The sequence below is a fragment of the Nanorana parkeri genome, unplaced genomic scaffold (assembly GCF_000935625.1).
Source record: "Nanorana parkeri isolate BGI_ZX_2015 unplaced genomic scaffold, ASM93562v1 scaffold210, whole genome shotgun sequence".
In the NCBI taxonomy this organism is placed as follows: Eukaryota; Metazoa; Chordata; class Amphibia; order Anura; family Dicroglossidae; genus Nanorana; species Nanorana parkeri.
Genome location: NW_017306478.1, coordinates 764,742 through 779,248, shown reverse-complemented (window position 1 = coordinate 779,248; position 14,507 = coordinate 764,742). Strand labels below are relative to the sequence as shown.

The 14,507-nt window shown below is 45.7% G+C and overlaps 1 protein-coding gene across 1 annotated transcript in view; it reads right to left on the bottom strand.

Annotated features, from left to right (window-relative positions):
- Nucleotides 1–14,507, bottom strand: part of CTIF (cap binding complex dependent translation initiation factor) — a 175,823-nt gene that overhangs the window by 3,421 nt on the left and 157,895 nt on the right. The window contains exons 13-18 of the mRNA XM_018555707.1: nt 14,025–14,096; nt 11,756–11,964; nt 10,535–10,576; nt 6,940–7,080; nt 2,141–2,189; nt 1,415–1,525 (exon numbers count right to left, since the gene is read on the bottom strand). Coding sequence (XP_018411209.1) covers nt 1,415–1,525; nt 2,141–2,189; nt 6,940–7,080; nt 10,535–10,576; nt 11,756–11,964; nt 14,025–14,096 — 624 coding nt within the window. The remainder of the gene's footprint in view (nt 1–1,414; nt 1,526–2,140; nt 2,190–6,939; nt 7,081–10,534; nt 10,577–11,755; nt 11,965–14,024; nt 14,097–14,507) is intronic.

Below are 14,507 nucleotides of genomic sequence, written 5' to 3'. Positions count from 1 at the left end.
TGCCAACTGCCCCAGTTTTTTCCAGTCCCCTATCTTGGCCCTCTGTCCTGCCGATGCTGTGTCCCAAGCCATGTTCCAGGATGACATCATCAACCCTGAGTTAGTGTGCATGCCCAGTAACTAAAGAAGGCATTAATTGTGGGGATAGGGGCCCGGCGGTGGGTGGTTCCTTCCTTTTTTTAAAGGCGGGGTCTGTCCAGAGCCAAGTGGGCCTGAACTAGGGTTGCCACCTTTTGTTCAAGTGAAACCCGAACACTCTAGCACCGTGCGCGTCATTTTTTTGGGGGGGAGAATATAGAGGAGAGGCAGGAAAGAACAAGTAGAGACAACCATGGGAGGGAGTAAGGAGACCGGCTATAGAGGACTACAAATCCCAGCAATACATTATACAGCAATACAAAATAATATGAAGCTACACACTCTGTGTTGTTCCGGGGTGGTGCTCTGATGTCACCAGGGCTGTGCGAGCTCTCAGGTGGACTCCGCGGGCTCTCAGGTGACTGTGTTGGATCTTACGTGGGCTATGCAGACTTTCAGGAGTGTTGTGCGGGGTCTCACCAGGGGTTCAGAGCTGGGCAGCGGGGCGTCAGGAAGATGGAGGAGGAGGAGATGTGTGGGCAGGCGCCTGCAGCTCAAAGGAAGGCTGCCGAGGTCCCCAGCAAGCACGGGCCCTCAGGCAGCCACATCTGTCAAACAATTTAGTGCACTTGGTGTCTTGTGTCTGGGTGTCAGCTGAAAACTGACTGTCCGGGTAAATCCCAGAAAGGTGACAACCCTACGTGGTATATTCATATGTAAATAGCACCACCCATTTATATGTAAATATCACAGCCAAGCCTATTTTTAGTGGGGGGGGGGGCAGTAGCCCCTATCTTAATTCTGGTTGCCCCTGTCTGCCTGACACCTTGTGTCCGGGTTTCAGCTGCCATGAAGCCCGAACACAGCATTCAAAACCCGGACTGTCCGGGTGCATCATGGACAGGTGGTAACCCTATCCTGAAGGGCTGTCCACGCATATTTAGAGGCAGGGTCTGTGTGGAACAGACCCGTAAAATGGACATGATGGGCATAATTAGGGGCAGGGTCTCAGAGGGACCAACCTACAAAGTGGGTGGGATTTGGGCAAACCCATCCAGAAAGCGGGATGACAAAATGCACACCGTGGGCGGGGTTCACAGGGTCCTGGGATCCGGGACCATTATGTTAGTAAGTATGATCAGGGCAAACACATTGTAATTGGACAACATATAGTAAAGGTTCCTGGGAGCATTCAGCCAGCGAGCGTCAATGTGAGATCACTCGGCAGGATTGGGCGATTGCCATTATATGTTTATTGGTGCCTTATAAGTGGATTTGCACTTCGGTCATGCAGAGCAAAGCAACAGGGTCACCCTCCCCAGCAGCATGAACTTACCTTCCCGTCGTCTCCCCACCTCCCGCCCACCGAAAGCAAAGCCCTTTAGAAGATAAGGCTCCACTGATTGGCCCAGTGCTGTCACGTGGAACGCTTTAGCTTTAAGTGCATCTAAACCCAAGAATAAAAATGTAACACATTGCAACTTACCAATCCTTAGATGTATCGGCTGCATTCGTCATCCTTCTTCATTTTTATCCTGCCAGTAACACACTTCCTGTCCTAGGATGACAACACTCACCTACTGTACCTATGGAGGAGCAGTGTGGTCACCACAGTACAGGACGTACGTTAGTGGTAGTGGTGTTCTGTAGTCCACACAGATCAGGGCTGATAAGTACGGCAGAGGTACTGTGCTGTCTACAGGAAGTTTTGAGGACCAACAGATATATATGTATATATATTGCACATATATAATAAAACACTTGCAATAGTATATTTATTTAGAGTACACACACACACACACACACAATAATGCAAGACGAAACAAAGACCAGCATAGCATGACCACTCACTGGCCCCCAGCAAAGCAGCTGTTCCTATTCTCTCCCTGTTGACAAGGACATTTTGATGCCACCCAGTTCTCATCCTCCCCTCTGCCCACTGAAGGGTTGGTCAAGCATTCGGGAGGCGAGCAAGGGCAGCTCGTGGCATCGCTCAGTGACAGGAATGTAAAGATATACTTTACTGGAAAGATAAGAGGAAATTGCATCTTTAATTATTTACTGGGTCGGTCTGACGGAGCCAGAGAGCCAGGCTGGAGGTGCCGGTGGCTCTTTGGAAAAAAAAAAAAAGAAAAACAACAACCCCACCATCTGTTCCTGGAAGCAAGGCCCGGCTCCAGCGTCCAGCCTGACAGACCGCGGGGGCTCCATTCCCTCCATAGAAAGGGACAACGCACGGTGAATGGTGTCTAGACAGAGGTGAAAGGTTAAAACATGCTAATCCATTGAACATGTTAAACTGATATCCTCAGCAAAAGAATAGAAAGGATCAATATGACTTCTCCTGAGCGCCGATGGCTTCATTCTGCCTTCTGCAGATCGCAGCTGGCGGAGCGGGCCCGTTCGGAGAGCAGCGGACGCACAGGAGGGGGTTAAAGAGAAGCACCTTGGATGCACGCTATAATTAAGATGGAGCGCCCGGAATCTAGAGCTCTTCTCTGGTGGGACAGTTGTGAGGGGGCGTACAATGTACTCTATAAGGCGAGGGCGTTCGCTGTTGGCACAATTAAATTCGGCGAGCTTTGCGTAGCGGCTCGCAGGAAATTTCCAAACAAAACGATTTAGTCTTAGAAATCTAAAAATGACTTGGTGTCCATGCACATCACTGCGGTACTGCGAATGGCAACCCAATGCACCGGCACTGCAGAGCACCGCAACGTGTGGTAATACACTATCATGTGTTGCGGTGCACTGCGCTGCTTAATATGCATCAGGTCTGATTTTTGTGCGTGCATTATAAGCACAATGAAGGGTGTGAATGGGCCCTCATTGTTAACCCAGAATAATAAACCTCAGATAAACCCCTAGACACAACCCAGACCTCAGACTGAACATAGTCCTTCAATGACAACCTTTAGTGCAGTTGTCCTATAAGGTGTCCCCACTGCCTGATCCAGCGTTCTTCACTGTGGAGTTCTGCCCGGTGTTGCACAGCCGTTGCAAGGGAAAAAATCCTGGGGAGCTTCTCTTCCCAGCGTGCAGATGTGTCTCAGCCCTTTGAGGGCCCATTCACACCACATCCAGATCATCTCCAGGCCAGATTGTTTCCGGACCCAAACTGCATCCCGATACATCCCTATGCTATTTCTGGCCTCTGTTCACACCAGCGCAGTCCGTTCTAGACCAGACCAGAAAAATACTGCAGGTCTCATTTTGTCTGGTCTGGAATGCACTGGAACTGTGAGCCGGTTCACACTATTTGCCGGACCAGATCTGGTCAGTGGTCTACTGGTCAGCATCTGCAGTAGGAAGGGGACCTGGCTGGGACAATTTCCTATCAAAGGCTGTTTGGCTCCTGGAAGGGCCACACAATGAAGATTGCTGGAACAGGTTGGAAGATAAGTATTTTACCAAGTAGACTACATTCAGAAAAGGGGGGAGGGGTACTTAAAGAACAACGTCACCTAAGGTACAGGGAGGATGGGCTGAATGAAGGCGGAGAAAGTCTTTTGCCACCATATAATCATATGATGACTTGCAGATTACACGGAGCTTTCTCTTTTTGCCATCACCCGTCATGTTTGTGCATCCTGTCTCAGGGGAAAAAAATAGCGCTCGGCCAAAAAAAAAACCCATCCCGGTAGATCTGCTCAGAGCAGGCTCAGGGAGTGTTGGCTCGGGTGTGGAAGGGCAAACTGTTGGATTGGGCTAATGTCTAAAGGCCCGCCACAGCAAACAAAACCTTGTATTCGGGTAGCTGTATGGGGGTAATGAGTTTATCTTTTAGTTTATAACTTAAAGTGACATTAAACCCTCAGATTTTGTAACATAAAACAATACTGTAATGTGCGCCTTACTGTAATCCATGGTTGTTTCCATTCTCTTTGCTGCTCCTCCTCCGTCTAATCTGTATCTGTTCTCATGCTGGGAAATGGATACATGGTGTCTGTGTGCAAGTTCACAACCTGAGCCAGCACTACAGGAAGAGGCACTCAGCTGCAAAGGGAAGTTCTCCCCCAGCATAAGAAGACATTAGGATTTAAAAGGAAGAGCAGCAAAGAGAAGGGAAACTACCATGGATTACAGTAAGGCGCACATTACAGTATTGGTTTATGTTAAAAAATCTGAGGGTTTAATGTCACTTTAATTGATATTGTTTTCACCTTTGCATGCAGGCCAAGCTGTCCAACAAAGGCAGTTGACACTTCCAGGGCTTGGAACAAACCAAATAACAATGCCAGGGGTGATCACAATGGTGAACTTTTACTCATATGGTGTAACACTTTCAAACATAAGAATAAAAACTGTTGCTGTAATTTTCTAAAAGGCTTTAACTAGAGTTGTGATTTGTTTGTTGCATCTAAAACTACATGTTGATCCAAGACTACCCACTCCCTTGCGGTTTGGTATTCCTCCAAAATGTAGGAAAACCGGAACAGTGGAAACGGACCTTTAATCCTTCCTATTGGTATGCCAAATGGATCAGCTGGCATATCCTCCTCGTTCTTGCTGACTTGGGAGCCGCCAACCCTTGGCATGGCTCCTTCCAGAGGATTACCAGGAGGCACAGCCTACCTGCCCAAAGCTTCTCTGTTGCTTCCAGGCATAGCTGCGAAGCACTAGGCCAGTCTCCTTACAATGACTGTTGTCAGTGGTTCCTGAGCCTGTGAATATGCAGACCAGGTATTCTCAAGTTCTGCCCAGTTTTGCACATTGCACACCAACTTGCTCCCACAAGCAGCTGGAGTCCTGCCTAACAGCTTTCTGAATCAGACAGCAATGGCTGCAGAAAATGCAGATTAAGGTAAAACAAGTGAACATTTAGTTGCATGTTCTGGATTCCATTAGCATTTTACTGATTACTGCCTGGAAATATACTATATGGCCAAAGGTTTGTAGAGACGCCTCCATGGCTTGAGTTGAGTTGCACAAAACTAGCTCCATAAAGGACATGGCTGGAGAAGTTAGTTGTGCAGAACTCACGTGGCCATCGCAGACCTCCCGATCTCAACCCTACTGAACACCACTGGGCTTAAATGGTACGCTGATTGCGAGACAGGTCTTCTCAATCACCATCAGTACACTGACCTCACAAATGCTTTTTTTGTGGCTGAATGGGCACAAATTCTAATAGACAAACTCTAAAATCTTGTGGAAAGCCTTCCTAGAAGATTGGAAGCAGCTAAAGTTGCAAAAGGGGCAATTTCATATTAATGCCCACGGCTTTGGAATGAGATCTCCAACAAGTTCATATAAGGTGCTATGGTCAGGTGGCCACAAACGTCTCACCATATGTATCGGAATTTTCTAATTGCACCTGGCTGATGTGAGTAATAATCATACACTGTACATTGGCTACAGAAAAGTTGCGTATATGGAGCCACTTTGACACAGCTCCCCTGCTGCACCAATCTAACAGTTGTGTTATGGCTCTGTGCTGCCTGAAGACGCTACTCCTTGCAGTGCAGCTAGTGGTGGTTGTAGAGGGGCTGACCAGAGGCGTAACTAGAAACCATGAAGGGCCCCCCACTCCACCCCCCATAAAAAAAATGGCGGCGCCTTGGCAGTTACCGGGGTAGTGCATGTGTGTAGTCCCAGGAGGCAGGGCCACCAGTTGAAATCATGGGACCCCATACAGGTTGGGCTGTGTGGATTAATTATTAATACTTTTTATTTCATCACGTTTTTATATTATTAATTTTTTTGTCAATTTTTATTTATTTTATAATTTTTTTGACTACGTTTTCATTTGATTGCTTATTACTTTTTATCAATTTTAAATATTGTTTTCCATTTTTATTTTTTTTTTCTACGTTTTACTTTTCATCAATTTTTTATTTTCTTATTCCATTTTTATTTATTTTTCTACTACGTTTTTATGTTATTATTTACAATTTATACTTTTTTTCTATTTTTATTTATTTTATTACAATTTCTTTTCACTTAACTTTATTGCTATAACACAGGGGATAACACGCCCCCGTGTGATAGCATTAGGAGGTGACAGGCTCTCTTTATGAACAGAGGTTCTCTGCTCTGCTCCCCGCTCTCCACCCTGAACTGCCTTACCATGGGCTGGGGTCCCCCAGGAGAGTAGGGGGACCCCAGTGCCGTGAAAACCACGGCACAGAAGAAGGCAGCCGGCAGACCATGGAGGGGGGCTGGACAAGTCACAAACAGGCTGCATACAAGTGATTTCAGCGGCTGTATAGCTGCTGAAATCACTCGTACAAAACGGCTCCCCGCTCTACATTTAGCCATGCTTGCCAAAAGCAGGGCTACATGAAGAGAAAAAAATAATACCCGGCGCCCCTTCAGACTTCCCACCCGGCGCCCCTTCGTGACAGGGGAGGGGCTGGATTCCCCCCTCCCCGCTCCGCCAGCGCTGACTGGCGGAACGGATGGGGGAGGGGGCCGGTAGAGCTGGCTCTGCCTCTAGATAGGCAGAGCCAGCTGTCACTCACGCAGCTGGGTGGATCGCGACATCGATGTCGGGATCCGCTCCGGCGTCTCTGTATACCGCGAGCTGTAGCTCGCAGTATACTGAGCTTAGGGTAACGGGAGGACGCTCCTTTAATGTTCTAGCAGGTGGGACATGTTGTTTTCTTTTTGCAAATAGTGGTGACCCATGGATTTTACAGAAGATTGACTTTTGGACTGGGAGTAGTTGTGACTGGCTGCCAGCAGTGTCACACCAGGAGAACAAAGCCCAGAGATTCAGTCATCATTACTGCTTGTAGCTTCCACTGTCCACATTCAGAGTCACACTTAACTCCCCATATCCAGAGATTCACTTCCCTATTACACAAGCCAGCAGTGGGCTCTGCACCCCCTTCCATTATAAATGTGAGCACATCTCACCCTCCGTTTCAGAACCACCAGTGAAATCTGTAGAACAAACACCAGTTGATCTTTATTCCTTACCCTACGCAGACTAACCCTAAACCTTATTTTTGGAAGAGAACGTTGCTTTCGCTCCTCTACGTAATTTAATTTCTTGGCCTATGGAGAATCACAATAGAAATAGTATATTAAAAAAAAAGAATTTCATAAGAACAGGCGGGATTGTATTCTGGCAGATTTACTGTACACAGGCTTTGCAGATCCGACACCTGAAGGGAAAGTACACTTTTTACACAGAGTTTTCACAGCTGCTGTCTAGGCTGAAGACCTGTGAAAGGAGAGACGGGGCAATAAAGAGCTTACAGAAGCCTCTATGTAGAGTGTCTGTTAGATGGGATAGCAGGAGGAATGGCATGGCTCACTTTAAGCAAAGACCCCCCTGCACTGCCCAGCAAGATTCAAGCATGCCATTCACCATACTGATCATCTTACATTTTTTTGGGAGCCTCAATGATTACTTCAGTTTTAAACTAAATATGTCTGTGAAGGTTCTCACTCATCCAGGTCATAAATCAAGGCAACTGGACTTGCTGTATTTTTCTTGAAGACGTTTCACTGGACATCCGACCAGCTTTCATTCTGAATTGAGAAAGCTAGTCAGATGACCAGCGAAGCATCAAGAAAAATACCACCAAGTCCGGGTGCCTTGATTTATTTTTAACAGATATATTTTAACAAGTTAAAGTTGAACTCCGCAAAACTTCCCTTGAAGTGGGGCTGCCCCCTACCCTTCCCCCCTCACTGCAGGGTTAAAGGCTTGTTTAGGTCTAGTGTACCTGGAAGGAGGAGTTTTACTTACCTTATCCCCGCTCCTGCAGGCTCCTTTCACACTTCAATACCGGCACCCGAAGCCTCTTCCCCTCTATGCTCTGGTGTTTGGAGACCCACTGATGATGTCATCAAGTACAATGTAGACAATACAGCGAGGGGAATTTATCAAAACTGGAGCAGACAAAATCTGGAGCAGTTGCCCCATGGCAACCAATCAGCTTCCACCTTTCATTTTCAAATCTTAACTGAACAAACTGAAGAGAGAAGCTGATTGGTTAGCACAGGCAACTGCTCCAGATTCGTTCTGCTCCAGTTTTGATGAATTCCCCCCAATGTGTCCATAGCCCTGCACTATACAAGAGGACACCGAGTGACAAGCTGGAGCGTAGGGGAGACTAGGTGAGCCCTATGGCAGGGGGAGCAGAGATCAGGTGACTAAAACTGCTTTTCCTGACAGCATAGGCCTCAACAAGCATTTAACTATTGCAGTGCAGGGGCAATCCTACTGCAAGGGAAGTTTTTTGGTTTCCCAGAGATCGACTTTAACGCAGAACTGTGCTGCTGAGGATCCCCGCGGCTGTTGCCATATTGTGCAAGCATGCACAGCAAAGTGTTCCCCTTCAGCAACGCGAGGTCCGCACTCCCCCTCGTTGGTCCAGAGTCTTCAGCCCACCCTAGTGGCTGGCCAGGGATGCCGTAACTCCCGCATAACTTGCATGTGCAGCAGTCAGTGTACAATTTTTTTTTTACAGACTGATAGGCGGGGAAAGAGAGTAAGACATTAGAGACATACAGAGAGGGGAATTTATCAAAACTGGAGCAGGCAAAAACTGGAAAACCTGTGCACGGCAACCAATCAGCTTCTCTCTTTCATTTCAAATCTTCACTGAACTGAAGAGAGAAGCTGGTTGCTGTGCACAGCTGCTCCAGTTTTGATAAATCCTCCCCAGAGTCTCTTCTGCCATAAACTGTACCTACTAGTAATTGCTAAAAATGTGGCTTTAATTCCGCTTTAAGTACCGGTATGAAAAGAGAAGATTTATATTACCTGGAGGAAAAAAAAAAAAGTCTGTCCCTTCAAAACAACAATAAACCAGTCAGACGACGACAGTCGGATTCAACCAACGTGAAAGCAATAAAATCACAAGGCCAGCGTAGTTTCTGCAGAATAATTAAATATTTATTAGGCTATTAATAATAATACGCTTCCCCATAATAATTGCATTATGCATTAGTCTAGGATAAAACCTCAAAAACATAAAAACAAAAATATTCAGCAAATTAATTATTGCATGTATGCATATTTATAGTATAGCAGCAACATAAAACTTTTATAACACCGAAAACAATGTAAAAACACATTCCATACCAATGAGGTATTTTAGTCATACAGGGTCATCCAATTGGTTGAGTTTGGAGTCCGTCTGGCATGGATGGAAAAATAAAATGAATATCTGGGTGTTTATTAATTAGGATGGTTGATGCCAAATTCATCAGATGGTAAATTTACCATCTCCGTTTTTGTTTCTTTAAAGGAAAGCTATGCTGAGAAGAATATGGCAACCATGGGTGACCTCCATCTGAAAAGGATGGCTTCTTGGCTTTCAAGATGATTCAGTGGCTTGAAAACTTTCAGGGTCATTGGCCGGGGACGACGCCTCCGACATCACTTACTACACGAGAGTCCCAGCTAAATGAGCTGAAATTGAAGCCAGGCAACTAGTATTTGAATGTTAGCCATGGCAGTCACTGAACTTCTCTCTGCACAGGTATCCACACAGGCAGGGGTGGGCAACTCCGGCCCTCCCACGAGGCTTTAGAAGACTGACATTTACAGGTGTGACTCTCAGAAGCATTTTGGGATTTGTAGTCAAAGCACAGCTGGAGTGCCGGAGTTGCCCACCACTGCTTTAAAGTGTATGTACAGCCAAAACTATTTTTACTTCTGGACAGAGTAGGGAAGGGTTAGACCTAGTCAGTTTATTTTTTGCAGTTTGCGTCTTGTTGAGACTTTCCTTCACTTCCTGTCCTGGAGAAAAAAGAGAAGAAATTCCTCCAAGGTGAGGGGAATTCCCCTCTTAGAGAGTTGTCACCAGAAAAGGTGTCCCCCATAGGCAGAGGCGTCACTAGGGCTGGTGTCAGAAAGACATAGAGGGGTTGATTTACTAACCTTATAAACACACCACGAATGTGTATACACCTCTGCAGTGTGTTCCCTCCCAGCATGATCTATGGGTGGAATCTAAACACCTTTGTAATGTGTACACACCCAGCAGGTGTGTTGTGCAAAAGCCCTGAATGAATTCCAAGGTGATGTTGGGTAAATTAGCTCTATGTTGTGTTGCTTGCGTTGATGAATGCAGGAATGTAAATGCATGAGCTAACCATTTTTGTCTAAACTGTGAAGCAGCATTATATATGCATCATGTGCATGATTTTTCCATATATGGCATTAGTGGAAATATGCTTTTAGAGACTTTTTGGTTGATAAATACGTTTTGCTGTGTGAAAATCACACACACCTGGTGTGTGTGTGTGTGTTTAGGTTAGTAAATCACCCCCAGAATGTCTCCCCTACCCTCTAATACAGGAGACCCCCCCCAGTGACAGCTCTGCCCATTGGGGAAGCTTTCCCCTTACCTCTTGTTCTGGTGACAATGGTCACTAGACCGCGCACGTTCGAAGTTTTACCTTGACATACACAGAATTCTTCTTCTTAGGCATTCTGGCAGTGTTGCAGTTTAGAGATTTAGTAAAAATGCCACAATTGTGTCTCAAATACCAGAGTATTCAGTCTGGAGCTCACCACAGATACAATTTGCATCTAAAAAGATAAAATTGTTACCGTTATTTAGGAGAATTCTGGTGGGTTTGGGTAACAAGTGATGGGAAACGATGGATTCACAATGGTCATAAATTAATATGTGTATAAAAAAAAACAACAACCTCTTGGAGCAATTTCCCCAATCAACAGCCGGTGTAAACGAATGGGATTTACCAACTGGCGTACTCGGCAGGATGATGCACAGCTCCGCCTATACAGTGGTTTTGCAGTAAATGGGGTAATTGTCTGGTCATGTGTAAATGAAGACGAGCTATAGTACTTCTCGGTCAAAGGTGTATTGGAAATTCTGCTACATTTTACTGCCATGATCCAACATTTAGACCTGAAGTGTTTGACACATTTTGGTTTCTCGTTAGGAGATTAAAGGCCCATTCACACCACATCCAGATTACCTCCAGACCAGACCAGGCTGCTTCCGGAACCAAAATGCATCCCAATGTATCCCTATGCTATTTCTGGTCTCTGTTCACACCAGTTCAGTCCATTCCTCAAACAAATACTGCATGTCTCATTTTGTCTGGTCTGGAATGCACTGGAACTGCAGGCAGGTTCACACCATTTTCCGGACCAGATCTGGTCCGGAAAATGGTGTGAACCTGCCCTGAGAGTGATTCTTAGAGTGAGTATCCAGGCATTGACCAAATTCCTATAGATCATATCCCTGCATTCACTGTTTCTTGTATCTTGCTCGTGTAGTGAGAAACAGCTTTTATTATTCCCTTGTGAAATTCATGCAAAGGCTGTGGTCAGCAAAAACAGGAACTTAGGAGCCGACTGGATTTATCACAGATCCATGGGGATTTTTCTCTTCTTGGGATAAAACATGGGTAAATGTGCATGTATTGTAAAGTGTACCAGATGCTAGGACATACACTTTAATCCACAAGAGTTCTCAGTCACAGGAATATCATTCAAAAAAGCAAACAAGGAAAATGATTTAGATTTCACTAAAATAAATGCCGGCCATAATGCAACAACATAACAGAAGTAAGAAGCCCATCACAACCAATATTTCTCCCTCTTAAGGTCCTAGATTTGCTTCCATGTGGTCCACCCTCATCTGATTGTCCCTGTGTGTGTTCAGGGGTTGGACACCAGTAAAGAAGTCTGCAGACTACATGGACCCGACTCATCTCTACAGTATTCAGTACATATTACCGTCCTACAGACCGCCAATGCCAAGCACTGTAGTGCACGCTGCTCTGCAAATGCCAAGAACTGTAGTGCACGCTGCTCTGCAAATGCCAAGAACTGTAGTGCACGCTGCTCTGCAAAGGCCAAGAACTGTAGTGCACGCTGCTCTGCAAAGGCCAAGAACTGTAGTGCACGCTGCTCTGCAAAGGCCAAGAACTGTAGTGCACGCTGCTCTGCAAATGTCAACATTGCAGTTTAAATTCAGATCGCAGACTGGACCACTAATAAAAAAGCTGGGGCCTTCTCTGCTGCTTCCCGTCCGACAGCACCAGGCCCATGATGCTCTTAATCCGGCCCTGGCTGCTTTATTGCCCATTTACAGCAGGCTGGGGCAGGGGGGCGACTTTCTGTGAACTGTCACAGGCGTGGTACCCACCCTATGCTGTCTTAATGGGGTGTGTGAATGACTAACGTGGTAAAAGTTTTGGCAAAACCACCCCACCCCTAAAAAACAGTTTGAGGAAATGTATTTCAACTGTGCGTTTAGATCTTTGACTGGAGTTCAGATATAAGAAATATTCATTTTGCTTGTCCATTAGTCTTAGGAATCTCCTCACTGGGAAGCATCATTTTCATTGAGACATGAATCTCGAGCGATTGCCCACTAGTCTGGTGGCTTATGGCTTTTGGTAGCCTAACATCCCATTCACGTTTGCGTATTTTAGGTAGACTGTGTTACAAAAAGTGTCGCTTGCTGCACCTCTGATACTGTGTCCAGTTCAATGCGTGTAACAGAGATCATTACAGACGCACATAGAATGAACTATACCTAAAACGTTTAAGTGAACAAGGACTACATTAAAAGTAGTGAAAGCCCAACTAAAAAAACTTTAGTTTAAATCAGCTAAATACATTCTGTTGGATTGAAACAAATGTTTAAATTCTTAAAGTTTGTTTTATTTAGAAAGAAGCCACAGCCCGAGTAGAAAAGCCTGTCCCCTGCCAGCATGACGACTCTTACTCTCAGAGTCAGACCTTTAGTTTTGCAACCAGCAAAGCTTACACTTCTTTGCTGATTGGAGGGGTCTGGATCTGACTGAGCGAGGGGGGTTCTGGGGGTGTGTTGGTCCCTGCAGAGAGAGCGCGGCTTCCACACAGAAAGCAAGGGTCCTTCTCTGCAGCATGCTGGCAGGGGAGCGGCTTTTCTACTCGGGCTGTGGCTGCTTTTTAAATAAAACAAAGTCTTTGCACAGCTTTTGTTTTGATGCACCTGGAATGTACGGAACCCTTTTACTGGGCTTTAAGAATATTAGCCTGTGCTTGGACAATACCCTAATCCGGCAGAACGCAGCCCTTTCATCACGACATTTTGGGACCGTGTTGTAGTGTTTTGGCTGGGTCATTCCTGCACATTGCCGCAAACAACGAAAATCTATAATATTGTATAAAAACATTGACCAAACAATCCAGAAGTTGCTTCATAGTGTTACTGGCACAGTATAAGACATAAATATACATTAAACAAAGACAAACACTACAACAGGAATTTATGGGTTTGGGATCACATTCTGACTGAAGCGAAGCCCAAACTGAAACTATGCCTTCAAAAATAAAAACCTTCATGTGGCAGCCAATTATCATAAAGGCATAAGTAACACATGTGTTATACTGTACTCCACTGGCTGGAGGCCATGATGGAGAAGTAGTCCTGTTCTTTGCATTCACAGGCATAAAGCAATTCTGTAATTTTAATTCTTTCGACTGGTATCTCCTAAATCCTTTCATGAAAAATGGTTTGTGCTGCTGTAGGAGGAAGAATATGGGAGTAGTATGTAATATACAAACCAAAAGAGTAGGTCATCAGCAGAACCAAATTCCCAGACTATGCATGAATACGGAATATCCCCATTTTCAGTGATGCGCCTATGGCTCTGTGGTTGCTCACTGATCAATGTGTACAATGGGGAAGCGGGCAGAGAGAAGGAAGCAGTGATACTGTCTTGTTCTATCTAGATGCTCTCTTCCATTTGCCTTTGGACTGCCAGTCTAGTTTGTGTTATGGGCTTGTTGACCCAACAAGACTCTTGTTGGCTTTGCATGTGTTACCCTAAATATATCATTTGGTGATTGCTAACCTTGGCTTGCCTTCTCATTACCTGCCTGCCTGGCGAGCTGGTGCCATTCTCCAGCTGTAGCCATGCCCTATGAAGGCTCTCAAGCTTTGTCTGAGCACTTCTTATCAAGTGTCCACAGGACATTGCCAGGTACCTGTCTTCCATCAAGTAATGTTTACTCCGAAGATCTAATGTTGAGTCCTTCCTGCAATCTCCTAGAGCTATCCTGTTGTTGAGTTCTTGCACAACGCCTGAATAACCAGATCATTAAAAGAAAAAGCTATGCCGACATGTACATGGATGCTGCCACTGTTGACCTCTCATTTTGAAAATGCTAATTTCCTTGTGTCATGCTGATCCAATGGCTTTGACTTGACTTATTGCACATGCGTTCTGGGCTAGCGAAACAATGTTTTAATGCTAGATATAGCCATGCATGTAGCATTTTTTGGAGTGTCAGCAACATATGTTATGTATTCTTCCTGGTAAAGACTGCTTGTAAGGCGCCCATAGCTTCAACTACCATCAACTCAGCTTTGCAACCAGGAAAGCTTACACTCCCTGCTGATTGGAGGGCTCTGGATCTGACTGAGCAGGGGGGGGGGGGGGGGGGTGGGCCCCGCCAGGGGGGGTGGGGGGGGGGGGGGGGGTGTGTTGGTCCC